The sequence below is a fragment of the Ischnura elegans genome, chromosome 12 (genome assembly GCF_921293095.1).
Source record: "Ischnura elegans chromosome 12, ioIscEleg1.1, whole genome shotgun sequence".
Taxonomy (NCBI): domain Eukaryota; kingdom Metazoa; phylum Arthropoda; class Insecta; order Odonata; family Coenagrionidae; genus Ischnura; species Ischnura elegans.
In genome coordinates this window covers 56,002,255-56,029,686 of record NC_060257.1, presented here as the reverse complement: position 1 = coordinate 56,029,686, position 27,432 = coordinate 56,002,255, and the positions used below count along the sequence as shown (strand labels likewise).

Here is a 27,432-nt window from a genome sequence, read left to right as displayed (position 1 = left end):
GATAGGAGAGTTCATATGCACCTCTGAATATTTAGTTTGTAAAAAAAAGAAGCTATTTACATTTGAAGCTTTTATATTTTGACATTCATTAAAAGCGCAATTGTTAAATGCATTCTGTTGTTTTTAGATGCTTAATTTGGAAGAAACTGAGCACAATTTCCAAGTTTCCTTATGTACAAATTTTCTAATTAAATGGTACTCTTTTTTTGCATATTTTTTTAGGAGCTATGGAAAAACCATTTGCCATTGTAGTGCTGTGCGAGTGCCCTTTTGTAGTTTTTGAAAACCATGTGCTGATTTCAACCAAATTTGGTGAAAAGGGGGTTTTGAGGTGATTTGAATGCTGGGAAACCAATGCCATTAATCTCCTCGAAACAATCTTTGAAACAGTTTTTATTAATTTTAATTTCATGTGAAATAATGAATAAAATGCTGTTTTTGTGTCAGAATTCAAAGGATCTGAAAAAATTAGAGGTTAACTTTGCATGAAGTTTGGTTTGAATTTTAAATTTAATTTAAGAAAATACTTCCAAGAGGTTTATCCCCAGTTGCATGATCAGTTTATGATTTGAACCTTTAGTGGTTGATGATTTATTTGTACTTAAGTGGTGGAAATGGAAGGTACCTCTTGTAGGAGCATTGGAATTTGCCTTTGATTTTCCCTAATTGAATGATGAATTTCAAAGACTCCTGTTTCTTTGCCTGCAGTTTGAGAGATAATTAATTTCAATTTTTGAAGTTGTCATTATTATTGTCAGGATCATATTCACACACTTCTGAATTTAGTAAACTTAGTTCATGTCATGAAACATTCCCTTTGGACCAGGAAAATCATTGTAACCAGTGGTGTGATGTATTTTTGCTTGCATGCTTATGAATGAATATCTGCTTCTTTAACTTTTTATATACTAGTACAAGTGAGCTCTTTTAATATTTTCATTTTTTCTCATCAATGTCTTGAATCCTTTATCTAATACGAGTGATTGTTTTCCTCAGAACTCAGAGGTAACTGTTTAACAGGAAAAGAATTACATGTTTAAATTCGAATTTCTTTGGGGAGATGTCGTGGAACATAACTAATTATAATGATAAATGAATGTATCGTATTGTCCTCAATTTATTAACCTAGTTCTACACGTGTTTTGATTGTTATGCCATCATCCTTGGATACTAAGAGAAACTAATTACACCCATGCCTCGCTTACTGCAAGGGATATGTTCCATGGGGTCTTTGCACTAATCGAATTTGCGTTATTAGAGACCATTTTAACATGGGGAGATGGGGATGCGTTCCCGGTAGCATAGTTGTTGGGTATCGTATTACCTATAAACTATGTACATACCTTTTTTTAGCCTTTAGGTAAAAAAGGCCTTGTAGGTAAAGAAACGCCAAATATTTATTTTTGGCGTTTCTTTACCTACAAGTTGTAGTTTTTGTGCTACCAGGATATAGAAGCTTACTTGAAAAATGAGAAAAGCTGGTATTTGGATAGAAGTGCATGTTTTACTCCAATGGTGCAATAATAATGTGGAATATTTATATTAGATAAATATTACTGGCTTAAAATTCATAGACTTTCTTCAGACCTTTTTATTAGTTTCTGTGAGATCACTTTCATGGTGTATCAGTTAATTTTAGTGCATGTGATTTTGTTCAATGTCTCAATATGTTAGCCTGTATATAATGTAATTGCATGTTAAAACAAATTAGATCTCATTTAAGGACAATTTCGAAGATGTTCATTAAAATACCTGGAATGAATTTCTGGCAAAAAGTTCTAAAAGGTTGAGTATAGAAGTATTATGTGATACTATGTTTTCTTTACTAACCTAGTATACAAGTTCAATATGTATTTAACAAATGTGTTCCGTACCATTTCATTAATATTCCTTTATCATCTTTAGTATATCCTTCCTGCGACGGTGCATATAAATCATCAGAAGCAGTTAAGCAGGGGTGAAGGCCCTATAGTTCTGATTTTGGCACCTACTAGGGAATTAGCACAGCAGATTCAGCAGGTAGCAAGAGATTTTGGTGCCTCATCATATATTAGAAACACCTGTGTTTTTGGAGGAGCTCCTAAAGGACCACAGGTAAAATATTACCATATAGGTTAGACCTTCTTGTGCTTTACTCTTCACCTTTTGCAATAATTGTGTATGATATGCAAAGGAGTTTGTGAAATGATTTGATAGTATTTGAGTAAATGTACTATCATTTGCAAAAGTCTTGCAACAAATCGAGCGGCGCCACTTTCGCTCCATTGTCGATTTCTGGCCACCATTAAGATTGAATGATCACTATCTACGTATGAATCTTCATGGTAGCTCGGGAACGACTCACGAACGGGTCATCGTGACACGGGAGTGAGACCGGTGAGACGTAGGAAATCATTACGATGTTCAGTTGAGTAAACGAGCGTAGATGTTGTTAAGTCGTCGCGGCATTTGAGATTATTTTTGTACCCGTAGTTGACTGGAGTAGATAATTGAAAATATTTACCCGTTAAAAGAGTGGTGAGAGCTACCTATGACGCCTGGCTTCCAATGGTAAACCCCAAAAGGCCGGCTGGGGGCACGATTTCGCCATTAGGAACACGGAAATCAACTCGCTCGTAACCCTTTTTTTAGGGATTCAACGTCGTTCAGGAGACTTTATATTAAGTTGTTGAAATATTTGTTCGATATAGAAGAATTAATAAATGAAAAAAATTAACTGGCAATTTTCCGAAAAAAAAACACGAATCTGTCGTCTCCACCATATTTAATTGATTGGCATTAAATAGTTCTTTACGTCAGCTAATAGGTCCTGCACCTCGTCTTGCCCTACATCTTTATCCCAACTTTATCAGCCAGGGATGAGGAAGTAGGTTACCTCGAGTAAAACTTGCAGGCCGTAAGTGATTCTCACGTACTTCCAAAATAGTGAAAATAGGGCCAATTTGTAGCCCTATCATATATACATGTTGATGCCACAATTTGCTTGAAGAAAATACGCACTAGAAAAATAGTTGATAAACACCTCAAGATAAGCCTTTCCTATATTTAAAAATAAGGGCCGTGGTGCGTGCACGATTAAGGATTACCATTACATAGGTTATTCCTAGGATTGTACTTAGTAGATCAGCTGGTCTCACATTCTGTCCCTTTCCAACAAAATTACTGTATTAAAAAAACACTGACTGTAGAATACTGAAGCCTAAAGTTTAAAAGTAAAATTCTTCACTTAATTTATATCTTTTTCTATCTCTAAGAAAAGTTTCCGTCACTGCTCATTTACGAAACGAAAAAGGGTAAAATTGTTCTGAAAAACTTTACTGGAGAAATTAACTTGGTAGGAAATGGCGACAAGTTGATGACAAATAGGCAGCATACAAGATAGGCGGGCAGCATAATCGCTGCAAAATATCATTCATAATTTTCTTTTTAATCAGATAAAATTGATCTATTTAAGAAATTACGAATATAGAACCTTGGATTATTACGATAGTTCTCATTCCAAAGGTTAATAATGTTGAGCAGTTACGGACCTGTAAAGGAAACCATATAGCATTAGGAATTACATTCACCAGTGATTCTGATTGGAGTTCCTTCAAGAAAACGCAATTGATTCGTCCTACCGCGCTAACTACGCATGATTCCCGTCGCACGGTCATTTAAATTAGAAATTGTTGCAAAAAAATGCTCAAATTCAACAGCTGGTACCCTCTTAACATAAATTTCAAAAATAAAAAAAAACTTTAAAATAAAATACGGCATTGCGGAGGATAAAAAATTTCGGTCACGGGAAGGATTTGAACCCGAATCTCTCCTATCACCAGCCCGACTGCTTATCCACTGAGCTATTACTAGCTCAAGGTCACAGAGGCGTAATTTTAATTATTTGTTATTATTGTAATACTGAGCTCCTTCATGTGCTTCTCCTACGGCTTCTCACTTGAACGAATTTGATCAAAATAATCACTTTCTCGGTATATTAGTCTTTTATTCGTTTATATGATTATAACTTGAGCACGGAGGCTTTCGCATACTCTATGTTTCGGCTGGTTAGTATATACAATAGGAATATAATGATGTTGTCGCCTGCGACTTCGGTATGGTGTCGTCTTTTTAAGTTATTATTATTTGTTATTATGTTTCAAACTCGGTACTTGTATTTCTAATGAAGCAAGCGTATACATTCATTACAAACAGAAATTCTGTTAGGATTTGCTTACGTCCTTCTTACTCGACTTGAAAGGTTTTATGAAATGAGCTGCAGTTCCACTGATGCCTTAAACATAAAACGTATGGCCAACAAACACATTTCCTTATACAATGTAACCTACTTAATGCAAGTAGATAATTCAATTAATAATGCTAAGTAAGTATCCTACATTATCCCGAATTCATCAGTGTATATGTAAATGATTGCATCTAAATAAGATAACTTAATCATCAACGATATAGCAGCTAAGAGTTATTATTCGCATTCACACTAATTCAGCTGTAGAACATATAATCAAACAATACCTGTTGAAATCCGACAATCATTAAAAATGGGACTTTTAGCTGGAATTAAGTTTTCCTCGTTATACTTTGAATAAGTGGAAAGGAATACATCTTTACCGATTGACGGACGTCGGAGAACTCTGTTATTACTTACGCAACGATTAATGCCGATCAGCTTAACTAATTCATATTTTACGTGTTTGCTCAGATATTTATATGATGAAACACTGGGAATTTCAAAGCTGCCTCGTATCATATGTCGTAGATATTGTATTAAAACATCAACCTGAGTAGATAGATGTAAACAAAAGTCTACCATGTTCACAGTGAACGACTCGTGATTTCCAGCTCTCTGAAAAGAGCTGAGATCACTCAAAAAGAGCCAAGCTACCAACTTTTTAAAATCTCTCCGAGGAATTACCTTCGATCTTTCCTACTGCATTAATTGCTACAATGTGTTTGGGGGAATATCATGAACATTAATTTCACTTAAATGGATGCGGTCTAATCCCGAGACTGAAAAGGATGACAAAATACCTCAACCACCCAATGACCCGTTCTCCATGCATTGAACCATGAAGACTAGTATTGGATTGTTGCATACACCCGAAAACCATACAATTTCCGGGTACAATCTTTGTGGAGCGAAAGTGGCGCCGCTCGATTTGTTGCAAGACTTTTGCAAATGATAGTACATTAGGTCCATTTGATTAATGAAGTAAACTCTCTTGCTATTGAGATATTTCATTAACCAATGTAGCTATAAGTGCACAAAGGAAATTGATGATGATTTTTTAAAATTCTAATTAATTGTAATATAAAAACTAATTTAGAGCACCTTTTTTTTTACTAGTGAGCTCATGTTTGATATCTTTTGCAGGCTAGAGATTTAGAGCGAGGAGTTGAAATTGTGATTGCGACCCCTGGGCGCCTTATTGATTTTCTGGAGAGGGGAACTACCAATCTTCGCCGTTGTACTTATCTTGTTCTAGATGAGGCCGACCGCATGCTGGATATGGGTTTTGAGCCTCAAATAAGGAAAATAGTGGAACAAATTAGGGTGAGAAATTATATAATTTTTTGCTGAGTTCAGTAGTTGTATTATGCGGTAGTCCATAGGCTATCAGAAGTACCTTGTACAATCATAATTTCATTTGTTTGCTGTTAAAAAATTTTTACTTAACGCTGCATTACTTCATGGCTGAAATATTTATCCATTTTGATTATTTATAGTATCTTAAATCTTTGCTCAACTAGAGATATGAATGTTCGATATCAATAAGCTTATTTGATTGTATGCGGTGAATCTGAGTCAGAATTTGTCTTCTACCTTGAAATAATCCTTATGCTTTTGAATTTTCATGTTTTTTTTTGCTTGAAATACATTAAGCTGAAATAAGCATTTCCTTTTTTCCTGCTTATGAAAACACTCAGTCTCCAATACTATTTCGAATCTTAGACCATTTTTTGTGCCTAAGATAATATGTGATTAGTTTTAATTGTATTTTACGTTGAAGATTGGCTTGTTAATGCCATCCAGGGTTGATTGATTTAAATCACTTGGATTTAAATCATGATTTATATCACGATTTTAATCATGATTTAAATCACGATTTTAATCACTTGATTTTTATTTTTTTAAATCAGGTGATTTAAATCATAATGTGATCTATATGTTTGATTTTTAAAGAGTCAAGAAAAGGAAGCTGTAAGTGTAAATTTTGATTTTTATTTCTTAATTAATACAATGAATCGACAGTTATCAGCACAATGGTGGCTCTCAAGTAGAAATGATACGGTAGGAATGCATGTAACATGAAAATTTAAAAAAATGGCTTTGGTTAGAATACTAGTGTATCCGTTGAAAAAAATTGTTTTCTGATTTAACTTCTAAGCGTAGGCACCATACAAAGTTGCAATAACAGAATTTTTCTAAACTTCATATGCTTTAGAACCGCAGAATATAGTACATTTGATACTTCCAATGGCAATTTTATATTATGCTGGTGTAATTTTTAATTTGATACCATTGGCATTTCCATAGTTCTCTCCCCTGATTGACTAAATGTTGTATTAAGTTTAAGAGTATGTTGCCTCTTATTGTTCCTGCAAACGATCATTCTCCAATATGCTGCCCAAATAGTTAGTTTTGCAAATAACTGAATTTTTGACGAATGGAGAATCATAAAAATCTCATTTAAATCAATAAAATCCGATTTAAATCAATAAAATCCAATTTAAATCAATAAAATCCGATTTAAATAAAAAAAATCAACAAGAATGTTTTTTTTTTTTTTTTTTTTTGAAAAAAATCATGATTTTTTATCAACCCTGATGCCATCCTTGTGTTAAATAGATAATTTTATTTCATCCGCAGCCGGATAGGCAGACACTTATGTGGTCAGCAACTTGGCCAAAAGAAGTGCAGGCACTAGCCGAGGATTTTCTTAAAGACTATATTCAAATTAATATTGGATCACTGCAGCTGGCAGCCAACCACAATATCTTACAAATAATTGATGTTTGTCAAGAACATGAAAAGCAAACCAAGTAAGTAAAAGTAGTGTTAATGTTTTTCAGGTGTAGAAGGGATGATAATAAGTATGTTTATTCTCCCCAATTTAATGCTGTAAGTCAATTTGAATTAAAATTACCGATGGACTAATACGGGATATTTTGGATACCTGTGTGCTTTTTATTGCATTTGAAAAAACAAAGCTATTAAAATAATGAAGTGTCTTTCTGGTTTATAAAATTAAAGCTATGCTATTTTCATCTTCAACACGAGGTAAAATCGTAAATATTATCGAATAATGCACTTGTTAGCTCGCCGAAACAGCTTCTCGAATATTGGTAGGTAGAGGACGTTATTTTGAATGAAATTAACAACTACCATCTCTCATGAAATAAGCCAAAAATAATTCATCTTCAACACGAGGTAAAATCGTAAATATTATCGAATAATGCACTTGTTAGCTCGCCGAAACAGCTTCTCGAATATTGGTAGGTAGAGGAAGTTATTTTGAATGAAATTAAAAACTACCATCTCTCATGAAAATAAGCCAAAAATAATTGGTAAAAGTATGGAAGATTAAAAGGGGAATGAGTCCAAACAACACATATTTCTGACATTATTTATGCCTATTTCATTTGTTTAGGTGGTAACTGCAGAAATAAAACGTGAATGTGGTGTGCTTCATTTATTTCATGCTTAATGCATAACAATATCACTCAATGTATTACCCAGCTATTTGAGTATCAAGGCATTGTAGAATGACTTCCTATTAATCAGGCGCGGGGTATCTCTTATGAAATCTGTGATTTATACAAAACTATCCTGTGTGGGAAGAAGGCACAAAGCCACACACCGGTCTGTCTGATACTGTTGTAGAGCAGTCCAACACTGTCTGGGCAGTTGTAATATCACCGAGGCTGAGTACCATAAGACTTGCACGGAGTCCAGGCGATGGTGAGCATTTACCTCAAAATTATTTGTGAGGGTTCGCAGAAGGAGGTCCGAAAGTCTCCTTAAACATCAGATATCTCATATGATCCTATGAGCAATAGAGCTAAAATTAGCCGGAAATTCAGGTGTGATGTCACTTTCATCTGCGTCAACCTTCGTGGTAGTCCTCAAGCGAGACATGTAGTGTACAATGATATCAGTAAATTTTGGAGGAGGGGAAAATATTTCATCTACCACAGTGATGCCTTTACCTTGTTGAAATGCATCTGAAGTAAGCACACTACCATCTTGCGGTCAAATTTTAGCATGAAGTTATTTTGAGATTTATTAATCCCGGACGACAACAGCTGTGAAATGGGCTTGTTTTAGCGATAATGCGAACATGAGCACTTGTTACAGGTGAATGATTTCTTCATGCTTTTCTACATGGGCTAAAAAATCCCTTGCATAAGTTTTATTCATTATAACGGACTTCTACTGCATTGCAAATCAATAGTTGTCCATCTGCCAATAACTGAACCACCAAAAACTGGTTGGGTCCTAGGTATACTGTTCTCTCTCCCCTATTTACCATTTAATGATCTTAGAAGTTTTAGCACTGATGTTCATTGTTTTTTTATTAGGCTTTCAAAACTTCTGAGGGAAATAAGTACAGAACGAGTTTGGAAGACTATAATATTTGTAGAAACTAAGAAGAAAGTGGATGATATCACCAAATCTATTAGGCGTGAAGGGTAAGATATTCTTTTTGGTAATATATGATATTCATGGTTTTTATATGACCAAGTATCTTTACTAAGTATTGATTTTCTTGTGTATGTTAGGAAAGTTATTTTTTTAATTCTCTATTCTTAAGTAATTTATGATTTGTCTTAATAATAACCCCTCCAGCTTAGAAGGCATTTCAATATAGGCCATTCCAGCTGCTGGAGGAAGTCTATCTTTTGGCTTACTTTCTATAATTTGTAGAAGTTTTCAAAGAAGTATTCCTGCATGTTTTTAAATCTTTGGCCTTGAAAACCTGGAACCATGGTTGAAATTAATTTCCTTACTTTTGAGTTCACCATAAATAGATACTCATGGCGAAAATAATTATCTATTCATGATGTCAGTATTGTTGTGAATGGTGTTGATTCAGTGAACTAACTGTACATGGCACCTTAAGTATCTTTAAGTTTTAGCGGTGCATGTTATTGCCCATAAATTTGGTTGTAGAATTTCAATGAATGTGGAAGTGGAATCCCATTAAGTTTATTTACTCATTTTCAGTTGGCCAGCAATGAGCATACATGGAGACAAGTCACAGCCAGAAAGGGATCATGTTCTTTCTGGTGAGGGATGTTTTAATTAAGTAAAATTACTATTTTTCAGCAATGAACACTTATGATTGATTTTATTTAAACCTTAGCACTAGAACAATGAAGTGAGCCTGTGAAATTTGTTCCTTCACTCAATTCACCAATTTATTTTAATGAATTTGGCCTTTTCTGACTTCTAATCCATTTAAAGATCTCTAGGTTAGTGCAATCGGTATCTGCCGTGTGAATGAGTTTAGGAAATAAATGATATTTTGCCTAGAACGATATCATTCCATAGCCAAAATGGCTGACTCCATTGTTCTAGTGCTAATGGTGTTAATAACCTCATTTTGAATACTCTTTTCTCTAACTATTCCTTAACATCCAGTGCTTCAAAGAATTTCGTAATTCATAAATAATTAGTGATGGTCCATTTTATAATTTTAATCCCTTTGCTGCAAGGGTTGTTAGTCATTGAATCATCTCAACTTCTCAATAACATTATAGATGAGATTTCGTCACAGTGGAAATATAATTGGTGAAATTTGCATTCTAAAAAGAGTAAGGAAAATCAGCTCAGGTTGTATGTTGAATCCGTCATTAGTTCAACAACAACATTAGTAACACAGTACTACTATGTATATTTAATTTTCTAAATTCTGTCAGATTGAGATAGATTCCAATGGTAGGCTTAAATATTCATTTTATTAGTATCTACTTTTTACAGGAAAGGTCATAGTTGAAAAGAATTCCTTTCCCTATATTTTTCAGAATTCCGTACTGGAAAATCTCCTATCCTGGTGGCCACAGATGTAGCTGCACGAGGTCTAGGTAAGTAATAAGGCTTGATGGAATGCATTCCCTTTTAAGCAACCCCTTGTAATGCATTCCCACTTACTCATTTACACATCATTGGTGTGATAATATTTTGATATCATTGGTCTCAGTAATAAGTGCTGTGTGCATTATTTTTTTGCTATTTATTTCCAGATGTTGAGGATGTGAAGTTTGTCATCAATTTTGACTATCCTTCATCTTCTGAGGATTACATTCATAGAATTGGTCGCACTGGCAGGTGTCAGCAGTCAGGAACTGCTTATGCTTTTTTCACAACCAACAATGCCAAGCAAGCACGAGAATTGGTTGCAGTCCTTGAAGAGGCGAAACAAGATATTAACCCAAAGCTAAGTGAAATGGCAGCTGCAATGTCCATTCACACTCGCAATGGCTTTGGAGGGCCCAGAAATGGTAGGATTCATTACTTGGAATTTTTTTTACCACTATTTCTTATTTATTTCAGGATTTGATGACAAGGCAAGTAGATTCAGTGTCTCTCGGTAAGACTGTGTGCCCCTCTTAGAAAAACTGTCAGTGAACTTGAAATTTGGGAGGCTTATATTTTCGTTCAATAAGCATCATGGAATGCAAAAAAAAATCACATTTGCACTTTTATGACCATTTCTTCTCACCATTTACTTTTGGAACCTGATACATGAGGAAGTATTTTGATGAGAGGTGTTTTACTTTAAAAATGTGAGGCGATGCTGGCGGAGAAACTGAAATGTGTCGACTCAATTAGTTGGGACTCCAGTGAGGTCTCATAATACCAACATGATAACAGAGTCGCGTTTGAGTCAGGGTCTACACTTGAGTGATGTTCTGGAATATGGCCCTAAGTGCTTTTAGCAATGGCTTTAGGGTTTGTAATATTTTAGCTGGAAAGAATATTTGGGTTATACCTCAAGTAGTATTATTTTTCCACTGTCCATTCGTCTCCCCATATCACCATTGGGTCTGAGTCATGGGATTTTTGACTGATATAATCGGTTTTTTCTCTTGAAGATATGGATCCATTTTCCTCTATTAAATACACCCATGCCTCGCATAGCGCAATTTCGATTAGTGCAATTTCGATATAGTGCAAATTGGTTCCTTGGGGAAACATTGCAATGCAGTGTAGCCTAATCAAAAATCTTTAACGCTCTCCTGATAAAACGTGAACTTGCGCTAAGTACACACGAAATTGCCATCATTGTACGCATATTACATTATGCATTTACATCTAAAGATATATGTTACTCTGTTAGCCGCATTCTTAAGTGTACATTTGCGGTGAACTTTGGTGAAATATCCGACCCAAACTCCTATGAAAAAGAGCCCTTGTAATGTAATAAAATATGATTCTCTTCTCTTTCATATTACGTGCGTAATATGAATTTATATTTATCCAAGTCAAATTGCTTTATAAATATAATTTAGCCATTTCAAACAACAAATTTGTAAGACTCCAGTAGTTCTATGAGAATTTTTTGGGAAAATATAATTGAAAAAATCTTAATGTGTCATTCTCGTGTTTCCAGAATGCTCGTGGAGAGCAGACGCGAATGAGGAGAGTGTGGATTTGGGCATCATGGATCTAAAATATGTTAATATCTTAAATCGTAAATACTTAGAAGTATGCTAGGTACATTGAAAGATTTTATTCCCTTTAAAGTATTTGTTGGTCTATGATATAATGCCCTTTTGCTGAAAACCCTAAAAATAACCGTAGAACTTCGTTTAAAAGCTCTAGAGGCATTTCAAAATGAAAGTTATACATTGATGATCTGACATTTAGGGCCCCCGCGCACTGGCAACTTTTACAAAGCAACTATTTAGTTGCTTTGAGGAAGTCCCTATGGAACACACGGCAGTTGCGGCAACTAAAAAGTTGCCCGTGCGCGGGGCCACAGTCAATTTCGTGTGTTTCATTTGAACATCCACAAAGCAACTAAATAGTTGCTTTGTAAAAGTTGCCAGTGCGCGGGGGCCCTTACTGCAATAGTAACAATAGGGTAGTTTCCTTCATCAAAGAAAACGAAAGGCATTGATTGCGATTCATTACCCACCATTAGTGTATTCATAATATACAAATTATTTGGTTTTAGAAATACCGGTTTAGACGAATGGCAAGGGACAATTTTATCCTCATTTGAAAAAGGCCAGATTGGCGCCCATGCGATGCCACTCCACGTTACGTCACAGGGACCTAGTTTCTACATGAGAGGATAGGAGTTTTACATTGTCTGAGGTTACCAATGCATGCATGAGGCACAGAGCTCAGGGAAACATGTCTTAATCATCTATTAAAACTGGCCATGGTCGGAAAGTTTTCTTCGTTTGATAAGGTATTAATAATCCTTATTTAAGCCAAGCGCTACCAGCTAGCATGGTACTCAGCTACCTGCTAGCATCCTGCGTTGTATTAGCGCACAGAGCCTTGCCCCAAGGTCACCTCACTTGCGGCAGCGGGAAGCAGAACGACATCACGCAGAGATTTTCCCGGCATTCATACTTACATTTAGTTTACATACCCGTCGCGTTTTTGCGCACTTGAAATTTTTCACTTTTCATTTAATCGCGAAAAATTGATATTGTCATATAAAAATCTAAAAGTGTGAAACACGTACTCCAGGAGTAATAATCTTTCGATTTAGGCAATAAAAATATAATAGGAACCCACCCTATTAAAAAAAATTGAAATCGCAATAATAACAATAAACTGACCGCAAAAGTACTCCGTCATGGGCTGCCTTCCGGAAAAGTGTCGAAGATTATATTTGCCCAGTTGCTGAGGAAAGGGTCCGGCACCCTGCTAGGCAAGGTCGTTAAGTGGAGGAAGCGACTACCTGGAAAAATCCTTGCCGATGAACAATTCTGTACAGTGTGAAAAAGAAATTCTCAAAGTCTTCATACAGCCAAAACCAACCTTCCATGAAGGAGCCCGGCACGAAAGGGTGAAAAGGATAGTTACCTATTTTGTCCTGTTTGAACATAAATTATGTCTTCTGATGTATGATTTTAGTTAGTGATGTGGCAAAAAAGTTATTATTGCTATCTTTCAGTGCGTTAAGGTTAGAATCCAGGAGCACATCTCATAGTTCACATGTGAATATTAAAAGTTTCAACATTCTTGCTGGCTATATTTTTGTAAATTTTCTGCTTAAGTGAATAACTCCATGCTCCCAAGTTCCACCATTTTATCATCTTTGGTTAGGCCTTTGAAGCAGGTGTCCCATCTTTTTTCATATAAAGGGAATTCTTGCAGTTAAAAATTTTACACCCAGCATTTTCAACAGGGTGTGAACTCATAAATCGTTAAAAATCATTATTGTCCTGAAATTATTTATCAGACATCTCCATGTCCATATATTATACATTTTCTTCCCCCCAAGGTGTGATTAATAAATTCCTTGGAAAATGCATTTGAACTGATTGAGGTATGTTTTTGCATGTTCCAATTTTGAGAGATACACTAATGTCTTTTGTGCTTATATCCCTTTTATATCTGGTCTTCTGATTGTTGTGAATTTATATCAATCATCTCTATATGTGACAATATCCAAGTTTATGTCCTTGGTTATATTTCCCCTATGAGTGGTTGTTATGAATTTGCTGTAGTTAGGAAATATTGTTGAAAGTTCATCTTTAATTTTTTACCCAACCTGGAGGAATTTTCTTGGGAAATTTTATAATTTTGAAGATGAAACCAATTTGGAAGTTTGAACCAGTTAGAATAGCTTCAATTTCATAGGTGTAAACAATACGTTTTCTCCACTCAATTAAGAATGAATTATGCCTCCTATAAAATTGCTAATTATTGTTGCAAAAAATACAGGAATACCAAGAGCTTAACATTGGACAACTTGATTTTACCCACAAAAACTGGTACTTTGGGAGAAATTTAGTCCGAGAAATATTTAGGGGCACATGATATTTCAAAGTGTACAATGCAATGTATGCATGAACTGTGTGCTTTTACCTACAGTACCTTTTACCTGTGAGTCCTCGTTTAACGTCACCTACCATTCCTGAAAAATGTGACGATAAACGAAATGACGTTAATCGAAGCATAATATCCCATAAAAACAATGTAAAAATTGAATATCGGTTCCTAGACCTCACAATTCCTATGCGAAAAAATTTTAGCGTATCATATCTGGGGCATTTTTTACGATGGGAATGCCAAACTATGGCATAAATACGAGTTCCTGTCTTCATCGACGACAATAGCAGCAGTGACGTAAATCCTCCATTTTTGTATCTTCCCGCATTTGCTTTTCGGCTTCGCTATAGTGCAGTCCTTGAATGCTACCAGACGCTACAGACCGGGGATCCGGTGCTCCCGTCCATAGGCCCTACCCTCGCTACGAGAATTACTTTTCGGACCGGTCAGGAGCGAAATCAAAATGGTGGAAATGAGCGAGGGTGGGCAAACTGGGATTATGAAATCGAAGAGATTGTTTTAATTGCGAATTGAGGCGGGCGGGCGTCGCCTGGGCATCATCATCGCTGAAACATCGTCGCAGTAACAGGAACCAAAATTATTGTGAACATTGTTCCCTTGGACATTTTCGTAGAAATGTCTCTGATGCTAAAATTTGCCAAAACCGTAATCGCAATTAACAATATACACACTGTTTTACACTTTGAATAGACTGACCGTATTACCGCCCACGAAACAAACAACCTGTAACGCCTGCCACTTCGCCTTTTTTCTCGAGCGAAATTTAAAATACGAGACGTTATCGCGAAGCGAAGGGACGATAAACGAATCACGGTCGTAAAATTTTCGTGACGTTATCGCGAAATGACGTTAAACGGGGTGACGTAGAACGAGGACTCACTGTATTCTGGCATTGGTTGCTGTGTTTGTAACATGGATTCCCTCAAACTCAGGTGTCTTGCTTTTTTTACAGACTCTTAAAACAATCAGTCATAAAATTGTAAAGATAAATAAATCTAAAATATATTTCCTAGGCAATTAGTTAACCAAGTTCATGTGCATGAATTTATGGACTGTATTATGACTTATAATGTGAATATGTTGAGTTTTGAAAAAATATTAAAATTAGGATATCAAAGTTAGATGTTCCATCCCATAATTATGTTTTTCAAGGGCAAAAACAATTACTGCCAAGTTCCTTACAAAAATACAGATCATAAAGTATGACTTGACGGACCCATTTGTGGTTTTGAAGGGTGGCGGGGATAGCGACAGTTCTAATGTTCATACTTGAATCAATATAGTAATATATGCTTAAACTTTTTGTACATCAGAGGTAGAATTATGGTGCTCGTCCATGAAGCTATTATATTTTTTGTTTAATTATTAAAAGTTGTGAGGGTTGTCCATGCAGTGAACCCAGTTGGCTGACAAAAATAGCTTGCTTAATTGCCAAATTTTGTCATATTCATTTTCAAAGTCACTTTTTCCTTATTTTCAATTTTCATTCCAGTGGAAGTGACTTATTGTTTGATGCCTCTAAATGGAAAGACTACTAAGGAACCAGTTTTTCCTCAGAGCTAAGGCATTTCTTGAAAATTAATGAGTGCAGTGTCGAAACTGAGGGTAGGAGATTGTTGGAAACATTCGACTGAAACTGATACATCAAATTTTTTTGTTATAACATTTAGGATGGAAGTTAATTCTCAAAGAAGACACCTTAAGACAGTGTTCCAATATATTTATTCTCAAATTCTTATATTTTCTTTTATACCTTGATGGAACTTCGAATCTACTCTTAAGGCTCACATGAACCCTTTAAAGCTGCTGAATGTTTCCCATATAAGAATATAATTTCAGTGTGCATGTTATATTTGACTGGATTTTCCAGTGCAGTGCGTATGTATCTGGGTTTGTCATCTTGATTACAACAGTATGAGAGTGATCTTAATATTAACATTCATAAAAACCTACTGAGCCATTCATCATATTGTCTCTTAAATAGAGTTACTCATCCTAATACACATTATATGTGCTGTTTTGCATGCAATCTTTTTTATTGTTGTTACTTTGTGGACTGCCCTAATTTTTTAAGAGGAAATGTATCCCATTTTTATCACATCTTGGGGGTTTAACTGGGAGAAAAATGTTCATTCAATTTACTGCAACAAATAGTAATTTATCTGTATTTGTAATTTTAATATAATCCTAAAGTACTTGAGTTGGCTGTTTTTAATGGAGCCCATGTGTTGGCTTCTGATATAAGATTGAGGGCCGTATTCTTAGTCGACCCTACATATCCGTCCCTACATGCGTTTCTCAGTCGACCCTTCATAAGTGGTGGGGGGGTGATTCCGTCGTCAAGTTCTCTGAGATGATGTAGATGATGGCGCAGCGCCAATTTTCCATTCTGGTGGTGTAATGGGAACTAACTATGAAACTAAGAAAAGACATCCGATAATTTTCAGGCGTATTGTTAGGGCAACGGCTCAAGGTAAATAAACAATCGGTGTTGTCCGCCAGGTTGTGTCGGTACCTTAATTATCGTTACAAATGCTCTCATATCGAGCCAAAAGTAGAACTTAATTGTCTTTACCTCACTTCGAAAGCGGTCTGTACAAGATAGTAATAAGAACGGAGCAAATATGATCATTGACGTGGGAACTTACGTTGCATCATCAAGGTTCGTCATTCAGTGTCACCTTCCGTAGTTAAGTGTATTATGTGCCAAATAGTGGCATGAAAATTCGTTTTCTATGGTTATACGTGAACGAAGTATTGGTTTCCCAAAAGTATACCAAGTGCCAAACGTGAAAAATATTGATATATATTCGTAGAAGCAAGGTGCATGCATACCGCTATGTTGTTCTTATTAGTTCAGTCAATTTCAGGATTTAATTAACTTGGTGGCTATAATGTGGTAGTATTATTACCTTTCTGCTGTGTTTCTGTACATTTTAAAATAGTTCGTGTGAGCTCGTCTCGCTTTATATGCATTACAACGTACATTCTTTAATCGAAGTGATGAGCTGACGATATTTGGCCACCATGTTTTTGTAGGGTGTAGGGCTGGTTCGGGTACCCTACATCAAGTAGGGCCCGTTTAGTTCCAAAAATGGCCATATGTAGGGCTTGATGTGGCGTATGTAGGGCGAGATCGGTTTATGTAGGGTCTGATGACGTATCCAGGGTCGATTGGCCCTACAGGGTCGACTAAGAATACGGGCCTGAATTAATTTATATTGCATGCAAGTATTGGCATTTTCTCAACATGCTTTATACAGCCTCAGGGTTTTTGTAGATTGGCCATGAACTTCTTCATCATTATGCGTAGTATTTTTGCATTTTCGGAAAGTATTTTATTGTTTTTGACAGATATTCCTTTGATTGGGCCATGCTTTACTGCAAAATTGTTGACAGGTTTCTAAGAATATATGTTATATTCTTTAAAAAATCTCCTAAATTCTAGTTATTTTATCACAAGTATTTACCTCTGCATGAGATGTGCTCTCCTGTGACCCTACAGATTATTTCTAAATAGAAAATTAAATCATGGGACTTAAATATATACTCCAGCATCTTGCTCTGATTAATTGATGGCTAGCATCAATGGTAGTGAATCTCACTTCACTCATAGTAATATAACTATCTGGACATACACTTATACCCTGGTTAACACAGTACATCATAATTGGTGAATCTCTCGGAAGATGTTAAGGTTACTCCTCAAATAATGATTGATAATTAGAATGATTCCTATTAAATATTTCTATAAAAGGTTCCTCTAAAATAATAAATGAATAAAAATTATAATTAAAACTTCTAAAACTTGTTATCTAAAACTTTAACTGTCCTCATTCATAAATATATTACACTAAATACTCAAGTTCATCTTGAGTTTTCAATATGATATTTTTTCTCATCTTTCTAGCCTGTGGTTATTACATTATGGCCATGTGGCTTTTGAACTAAGGTTAGCAATTTATGAATTTGAGTAAAAAGTAGATTTTTTAAAAATTATCTAGTGACTTATATGTATATATGTAATGAGTCTTTTTTAGAGATGTTAGATTACATATAAAACTATATTTTGTAAATCCTATTAATTTTGATAAGAAGATAAATACACACTCTCCAGCTTATGGAAGTAGTTATGTTAGATTTCATTTTATCTTTGAGACTGAAAGAGATAGTTATTTTCATTATCCTTAGCATATGGACCTTAGGAAATTTTGCAATATTTTGACCAAGTAAATCTTCATTCTGGACACCTTAATCATGTTTTCATTTACCCTGCTTTGTTGCTTCTATGGCTGTGGTAATTCATTATTTTTCATCATAATTGTTTACTTCCAGCCATCAATGCTTTTATTACCCTAATTTTTTCTGTGTGTAATTTGTTTGGTGAAGAATTTTGTTTTTGCCTTATCCTTCACCATTGAATTAGTTAGTCATCCTTTTTAGTTTATTGGGTTTCTTTTGGTTCATAGTATGTAGTTATGCCCTGCATTCTTAACACCCTCGTGCTCCATAGGACCTGCTTCTCTGCACCGCTGCACCACTCTCTTCTCTGAAATGGCGATTGCCCCACCAACAGGACGAGGGCGCTGGAACAATAACCCCAGCGGTCACAATGGAATCATTGCCAACGGACACATTGGCGGTGGTGGCAACATAATAACTTGTGGCTTTGCCAATGGAATCAGAGGAGGATCGGCTCAAAGCGGTGGGAACCGTGGAGGGAGGAACAACAACATGGGTAGTAACCGATGGGATTCTGGACCTCAGGGCCCGATGCAGCAGCAACAACAGCAGCAGCAGCAGCCAAAGAGAACTGTCCCATGGGTATCTTCTCCTCAAGGCCGAGGTGGTAACCAAAGAAATGGTGGCCCACCGAGACCAATGCCCAATGGAAGCATGGGAAATGGGTATGTACCGCTTGTGGGGGTCACTCACTCAGACCAGAAATAGCAATTCAACCCTTATGCTCTTATGTGGTGATTGGCGATTCCAAATTTTTAGAGATTCTGATCTGGATTCCGGTTCTGGCATTTTGATTCTGATTCTTCCAATACTGATACAGTTGATTCTGATGCCAAAGACTCCAAGAAAAATATCACTTAATTTCAGGGAACCAGACAACCGCGTAAAAAATTATTACTCCATGAAAGAATCAGTGGACAAAAGCATCACTCATATCATCACTATGCAATAAAAATATAATTGTTAGATTTCGGAACCAAACTTATGTGTCTCTGGAAGAAGCTTATTCTCAAACCAATTCTTGAATGTATCGTCATTTTGCACAAAGGTTAAGAAAACACTTAGCTGTTTCACAAAATAAAATATATTGCGACTGGTTTCGATACAGCGTATCATCATCTGGCTGATATATCTAATATATTTTATTTTGTGAAACAGCTAAGTGTTTTCTTAACCTTAGTGCATCATGAAGGAGTTTCACCATGTTACGCCAACCACCATCGCATGTATCGTCATTTCTTATGATTATCGCCCGAGTTTTTGTTTGTGTGGTACAAGCAATGTGCAACGGAGCCCTCTTATGTTGCGACATGCATAAGAGACAGCTCTTATTACATTTGCATGATGACCACATTTTACAGCACTCATTCTTCTACACTGAGGCAAAAGAATTTATACCCTGCAAGCATATCAGCATATAGGCTAAAATATTTATCTTCCATTAGTGGATGACCTTTATTGGTCAGAGAAATTGATGTCTCCATCTCAGGGGAGTTAGGGATAATATCTTTTTAAGCTACCTGAGTGGAAATGTATATGCTATAATTGTCATTGCTTTTTTTAATTTTCCTGTTTGTTTAATTTCCCCTTCTTTCAGGACTACATTCAATGGAAATTTTGGAAACGGATTCCCCAATGGCTATGGTGGTTTCGGTAATAATGGCTACCCGAACCCAGGATTTGCAAACAACTATCACAATGCATTCGGAGGCTTTCCACAGCAGCAGCAAGCTCCACCAATGCCGAGGACATTGCAGCAGGCTCTCAAGTATGCACCCCGAGACCAAGTCCAGCAGCAAAGGGAGCAGCAGGCACAGCCGCAGAGGGGTAATGAGTACATGGCAAATAACAGGCCTCCGCAAACGCCGGGGTCGACACATCTTCCACCTCAAAGACAGGGTCAGCACATGCGTCAGAACGGTCGACCCACAAATGGCCACCCATCGAATGGGGGACACCCGTCGAATGGTCACCACCCTTCCAACGGCCATCCCAATAATGGGCATCCACACCACATCCCACCACCGCAACTGAGGCAGCCCCCTCCCGCCCCCTGCGCCTACCAAAATGTGGTGGCTTATGGGCAATACCATCCGGCCCACCACCACCCCCAGATGGGCTATGGCTACACAGCATATGGCCATGCTGCGGCTGTACAGCAGTAAACTCCTTGATTAGCTGGGGCATTTTTATTTTTAAACTTGGTTTTTTTGTCTCCTGCTTGTAATTAGAAATTGCTAGTACTGAGCTCAAGACCTCAGAAAATTTAGTGAGTCAATGGGTCTTTTAATTATGCATGGCATATAAATTATTAGTTTGTTACCTTGAAGGCATCTAATATTTATATAAGAATATTTATAACTTGGAAGCCTCGAGTTTGAAATTTGCCCCAGCTGGAAAAAAAAATATCAGCAAAAGGTCTTCTGCTCTGTACCTGTATGTTTTCCAATTGTAAAACCTTAATTATAACAAACCCTGTAGGTTTTGGTGGGGTACACTTTCATCCCATGTATGTTCTGAGGCAAGCATGCTAAGAATCCCTTTGTCTCTTGTTACGGACCAAAATTTGAAAGTTTGAAAACTGGTTAGTGTGGGCTTTCCTAAAACAGTTCTTTCCTAAGTGGATTTGTTGCTGTTCAGATTCGGTGTTGGCCATTTTGGAAGGAAATGCTCAAAGGGTTTCATAGGAATTAAAAATGTTTAGCCTCAACTTAGACTAAAAAAAAAACTTCCCTATGTTTCTGCGTAGTTTAGCGTACATACGTTTTTTTCCATTTAAATGCATTTGAGGGTTTTTGTTGTTGTTTTTTGCCTCTAAAGTCAATGTAATATTTTTCAGAAATTAATCTTATGCTTATCGATCATAAGACTGCATTATGTGAATTCATAAAAATTTTCTTGTTCCTTTCTATTATGTGATATTATGGAGCACCAAATGTCATGGCGCTACTTATCTAGTAGTACCCAAGGTACATACATCATGATTGTACCTGGATGCCTCTTAATTAGAGCTGAAGCCTGGTATAATTAATTTGAGGGCCAATTCTTAGTGGCTTTGGATTGTAATTTGCACTTAGCCTCTTAATGGTTGATGGAATATCGGCACTTACCTAAAAAGACTTACTTAGGCCACGTACGTCTGAACTTAAAGATCTGTTGAATATTTTGTATCACTTGGGATTCTTCCTAGTGTCAGTAATGTGCTATCAAAATAGGATTACTCCTCCAGAAGGAATTAGAGATTCTTATGCCTGAAAGAGTTTCAATGTACAAAAAATACTGTATATCAGGTCATGAAATAGTTTTACTCAGTCTCCCTTTGAAAAAGAGGCAAGACTGCTCTAGAGTGCTTGAGGCTTTATTTTTTGTATTTAAATCCTTTGGATGAGCGTGCATGTGTGAATGAATGTGCATTATATGCAAAACTGCTTGGGTGTTATATCCAACAAAGATGTCTGATTTGTTATTCAATTATATATATATTTGAGTAAATATTTAAGGAAACGATGCCCAAGCAAAAGTTGGCCTCTGTTAGTGCCGAATTTCACCTACCACTGCCACTGGGAAAAGTACACACATCCTTTTGTTTCCTGTTTTTATGCCTGTCTGGCCCTCATTGTCTACTGCATGTTGCAATGCTATTGGTTTCATTCCCATGCACTTGCGTAATTATTTTACTTTTAAGATGATGTATTCCCTAATGCTCACCAATTTCTATTAAACAATTTTTCTGATAAATAGGTATAATGCCTTTACTGGCACAGTTATAAATGTGTAGCCAATAAGCTATTATGAATATTCCCTCCATCCCAAACTTCATATTTCAGCTGATTAGGGGAAAACATTTTATTGAGTATCATTCCTATCACTTCCCTAGAACCACTTTTATATTTACTAACGGGCGGTCCGCATGTTAGCTAGTTTATGCATTCCGGCTTAGAATATTAAAGTAAAATCTGTCATACTAACACAAAATTTGTGGTAATACTTTGACTGGTGAAGCAAAGAGCACTGATCCCAAGTTTTTTTTCATACTCAAGAGTAACGATCCATATCTTACTCTCGTTTATTCTTAACAAAAATAATATATCACTTCATTGAGTATACATGAGTATGTTCATTACTGATCAAAATCATGGTCATACTTAAGCATCAATTAGAAGACAGTGTGAAATCTTATGTATCCATAGTGCATAAAAAGTACTGTTTTGGTTCCTTATTTCTGTATTATATAAATATATGGATGTTATAATTGTGGTATGTTGTCCTTCTCCACTCTCTCTGCTTAAAAAGAGTTTATGGTCTTTTTTGCTGTGGTGGACTCCAAGTTGTGTAATTATTAAAATAAACAATTGATATTTTCTGAGAAGACATTTTTATCTTCCGTTTCCATGTACAATAATGGAAACATGAAGGACTGCTTTTTGTGTCCATGCCAGAAAGCCATGGGAATGATCATTTTGTAAGCTCAGGCATATGAAAAAACTTGTCATGGTTTTATTACCTATTAGTCCAATTATAAGATGTTTTACCTTTTATTCCCCATGTGCCTGAGCTTAGATAGATGTGAATCAGTTGCTAGAGGACCGCCTGTAATGATTTAAGACTTAGTTATTATCATATTGTGCGATAAAGTATCGTTCTCGTGGGATGTTTGCTTATAGAGGTTTTAAGTGCTATAATTGTGTTTTTGTGGATATATATATAAATATATATTAGTGGATATCAAAGCCTAAGAAGTTCAGTCAAAGCCTCTTGATCGGTCGGCATTCAAATTAAGGAGTAGATGATGTTTTTTGTCCAGGTATGCTGTGATGATTGCACATTAAAAAGAATCAAATTTCAAGTGGTTCCTTTTGACCATCTTTCTTGTCCAGAAAGTGGATAGGAAAGTAAAAAGTGTTTGTAAAATCTTGCCTTTCTCTTGAAAGTGTGTGTGATCCTTAAAAAAAAGCGTTGGGCTAAGTGTTGAGTGAATGCCGTGAGTAATGAGTGGTTTAAAAAAAAGTGGTTCACAATTGGGTCATTGATCATCCCAAGGGGAATTTTGGGGAATGGAGGGTCAAGTCTATTCTCTCTCTCTCTATCTCTTTGGCTTTGGTTTGGTGAAAACCCCATTCTTGTACCTCTTCTGGCTATTTTCACTTGCCCTCATATTATCGACTTTTTCATGTGGTGGGTAGTTATTAAAGGAAATCGCGGGCGATTTTAACCTTTTTGGTAAGCCGCGATAATTGTAGCTAGTGGTTGAGATTTAATGTTTATGGTGTATAATCTTTCTAAACTGGTTGTAATGTGCCAATAATTTTGTCCTAAATATCAAGATTTGTTATGATTTTGTTACATTTCGCTATCATTTACGAGTAAGTTGTGTCCAATATCTATTTACTCCCCCTCATTATAGTTCCCCCTGAAAATTTCTCTCCAAAGTCGATTGTAATTTAATGTTTTTCCTCATTGCCTCAAGATGTTGACTCATTGTAGTGATTTTTGCTGTTCCATGTTTTATGATGTGAAAAAATGGTTTACATGCCACATATCCCTTTTTATCTCCCCTCCCCCTACTTAAGCTCTGTAAAGCTTACACATCTCCCCATTTCCCACTTTTCCCTGTCACAAAACCCACAACAATGAAGATCTGTCCACCCATTTTTTGCGGGTCGTGTAAATAGTAGTGAGTATTATAAATGTATGTGTGTGATAACGAAAGAGAGTATTCAAAAATGTCCACGGCCCACAGAGTAATGTGGTGGCTCCTTATTCACTTCTATGCTGTGATAATGTGACGAAGTAGAGTTTGTTTTCTTCTTTTTAAATTTGTGAATCCGAGGAGAAAGGTCGGCGCGAACTGCCGTGAATGTTTAAAAAAGAGCACAGTATTTTTCACAATGTAGGAAGTAAAAAAATGCGATTGAGCATAATAATAATGTCAATTGTGTTTTTACGAAGTTTTTTGTTGAATAATGTAGACAAGTATATGTTTTTTATCTTCCAACACAGTATTGTTATATTTTTTCATCAAAATTGAAGTCTTTAAGTTAAGTAATGAGAGGTGTGTGTTTCAATGCACTTGCGTAGGTTCATTTGTCATTATTTTATTGTGCAATGAATATTTGTGTGTGCAGTTCCTGGAGATCAGTGAACTAAAAAATAACAGTGAGAATTTTAATTTCTCATTGCTTCACAAGCTTTTGAACTCTTGTCTGTGATAATCATACAAGTCCAAGTAAGTTCATTTGTTTTTAATACATCTACTATAATATCAAATAAAGGGAGTGCAGCTTTAATATTAATAGATTAGGCAGGAAAGAGAAACATTGCCTTACTAATATGTATATTTTCCTCTCAATTATGCCTGTGTTCCACCAACCTTTCTCATTGGAAGTGGTTGCGTTCACATCAATTCATACTAGGATGTTAAAATTACTTTCATCATACCTTGCAATCTCATATATGATTTTTTAAGAAAATGCAGTGTGGGAAAGAGGTCCCTAGCCTGAATCTCATGCTCTATGGGGGAGCAACATTTTGTAATCCATGTAATTTTTGTTACATTATGAGTCAGGGCACCATAGCTCAACATATCTGATTGGCAATATCTGAAATATTTATGTTCAATTAAATAAATTAATGCCCTCTGGTTTATCCAACCATGACATAATTATAATGTAACTGTTCTTCATTAAAATGGCCTTGTATTGGAAATCATGAAAGTAGCCCACACTGCTATTGGTTTCCTCTCAGAAGGCATTTTTCCTAATGTAACACAGTATTATGGTAATAAATCTTATGAAAATGCTGTTCATTTCAGTGATGAAACTGTGATTTAATTTCACCTCCTATTCCTCTAAGTCTAATATAAATATATGAAAACCTACCTATGGGCTGTGAAGGAATTATCTTCACTGTGATGCAGGATGCTTGGAATTCTTAATAATGGAGCTTTTGGGTAAAGAGCTCGCCTCATTCCTTTCAGACATTATACCATGTTCATTTGGTATTCACTTAAACAAGTTAGTGGAACTATGGCACTTCATATGAGAGCTCATTCATTTTTTATTATTGCTAATATTTATTATCAAGTGGTTTACTATCAAGCCTGCTTTGTTCCATTCAAGCACTCAAGAATTAAAAAACCTTTTTTTTTATTTGGTTGTGAATATCTTGAGAATGAAACTTCTTTTATTTCAAATTTGAAGTGATTAGTCTCCGCAAGACATGAAGCATAATTATTATCATAGTAGTACTACATGCATGCTATGCATGTGAATGATGATTGGAAAAATTATTACTGAAGTAATGGTGAAGTCTATGTGTATTGAGAAAATTATGATTGAAAGGCTAATCTATAATTTGGCTCAGGAATAAATTCAGGGTAATATTTTAGGCAGAACGGTTTGTAATTCCTGGGATTGCGTATAACCTGGTCGGGCATGTGGTCAAATCATATCATCGAACTCTACTCCACTTAAAATTTTGTTGTATACCAAGTCAGATCCCCTCAAGATACAGTATTGATCAGAACACTGAAATCTGCATGCTATTCAAATTTTTACTCCGGAGCAGCATATGGAATAGTATCCTGGGGTTCATCAGGGACATAGCTGGAAAAAATCACGCTGATCCAAAAAAAAAACTTATAAAATTTATGCCAAGGAAACCAATGAAAACCCCATATAGACCACTACATATACAGCTCAATATACTAACAATTCCACATGCAGTGGTGCAGCGAGGGGGGTTTTGGGGGATAAACCCCCCCCCCCCAGAGCTCAGGGAAATTTTTAAGTTAAATCGATTTTATTAAATTGGATTGATATCGCTAATAGAATAGTGAAAGGATTAATAAGATATCCCTCAGGAAGCCGTAAAAATCGCCATTTTGAACCATTTATCGTAAAATTTCGTAATTTATTAATCTCGCACCTGCCGCTTATCCTGGTGGGTATTCCATGCCTAACACACCCCGGTATTAGTAGCACCTAAAACCCCCCCCCCACCTGGGTTGATTGATTTAAATCACTTGATTTTTATTTTAAAGAATCAGGTGATTTAAATCATAATGTGATCTATATGTTTGATTTTTAAAGAGTCAAGAAAAGGAAGCTGTAAGTGCATAATTTTGATTTTTATTTCTTAATTAATACAATGAATCAACAGTTATCAGCACAATGGTGGCTGTTAAATAGAAATGATACTGTAGGAATGCTAGTAACATGAGAAAAAAAAATGGCTTTGGTTAGAATACTAGTGTATCCGTTGAAAAAAATAGTTTTCTGATTTAACTTCTAAGCGTAGGCACCATACAAAGTTGCAATTACAGAATTTTTCTAAACTTCATATGCTTTAGAACCGCATAATATCGCACATTTGATACTTCCAATGGCAATTTTATATTATGCTGGTGTAATTTTTAATTTGATACCATTGGCATTTCCATAGTTCTCTCCCCTGATTGACTAAATGTTGTATTGAGTTTAGAGTATGTTGCCTCTTATTGTTTCTGCAAACGATCATTCTCCAATATGCTGCCCAAATAGTTAGTTTTGCAAATAACTGAATTTTTGATGAATGGAGAATCATAAAAATCTCATTTAAATCAATAAAATCTGATTTAAATCAATAAAATCGGATTTAAATAAAAAAAATCAACAAAAATGATTTTTTTGAAAAAAATCATGATTTTTATCAACCCTGCCCCCCACCCTTAATTCCTGGCTGCGCCCCTGCAGTTGAGGACTTCAAATCTGGAAAGCTTGCGACCAAAGGGTTTCTGGATTTCTGATCTTCAGCACGCAGAAAAAGTGGTACAGTTTATTTTGAGAATTTTAATTCAATAAAACCATAATTCAGAAATTACACATGGAAGGGATTTCAACATTAATTAGCATAAAACATAGCAAAAAAGTACACTAAAATTAAGGAAGCAAAAAACATGCCAAATAATAAGTCGTCAAATCATGATCGTAGCTTCCGCAGCATAAACTAAATGTGCCTAATACTGGATGAGAATGAGCAATAAATGCATCTTTTTCTTCAAACTCAATAGCTTTCGTTGATAGGATTTGCTTGCAGACGTAGCGATTTCTATTGATACCTTCCTTAGTCAGACAGCAAATCTGTGCAAATGCTTCTATATTTTGGTAATG

At 35.8% G+C, this 27,432-nt stretch overlaps 1 protein-coding gene across 3 annotated transcripts in view; it reads left to right on the top strand.

The window, feature by feature from the left end:
• LOC124169603 (ATP-dependent RNA helicase dbp2-like) overlaps nt 1-25,102 on the top strand; it is a 33,872-nt gene extending 8,770 nt beyond the window's left edge. For 2 of the 3 annotated variants that reach the window (XM_046548246.1, XM_046548244.1), the window contains 9 exons: nt 1,906-2,094; nt 5,372-5,551; nt 6,869-7,041; nt 8,581-8,691; nt 9,227-9,288; nt 10,027-10,086; nt 10,246-10,503; nt 18,555-18,948; nt 19,881-25,102. In XM_046548246.1, coding sequence (XP_046404202.1) covers nt 1,906-2,094; nt 5,372-5,551; nt 6,869-7,041; nt 8,581-8,691; nt 9,227-9,288; nt 10,027-10,086; nt 10,246-10,503; nt 18,555-18,948; nt 19,881-20,448 — 1,995 coding nt within the window. In that variant the 3' untranslated portion in view covers nt 20,449-25,102. The remainder of the gene's footprint in view (nt 1-1,905; nt 2,095-5,371; nt 5,552-6,868; nt 7,042-8,580; nt 8,692-9,226; nt 9,289-10,026; nt 10,087-10,245; nt 10,504-18,554; nt 18,949-19,880) is intronic. The other variant, XM_046548245.1, reaches the window with a different exon arrangement.
• The last annotated feature ends 2,330 nt before the right edge of the window (nt 25,103-27,432 follow it).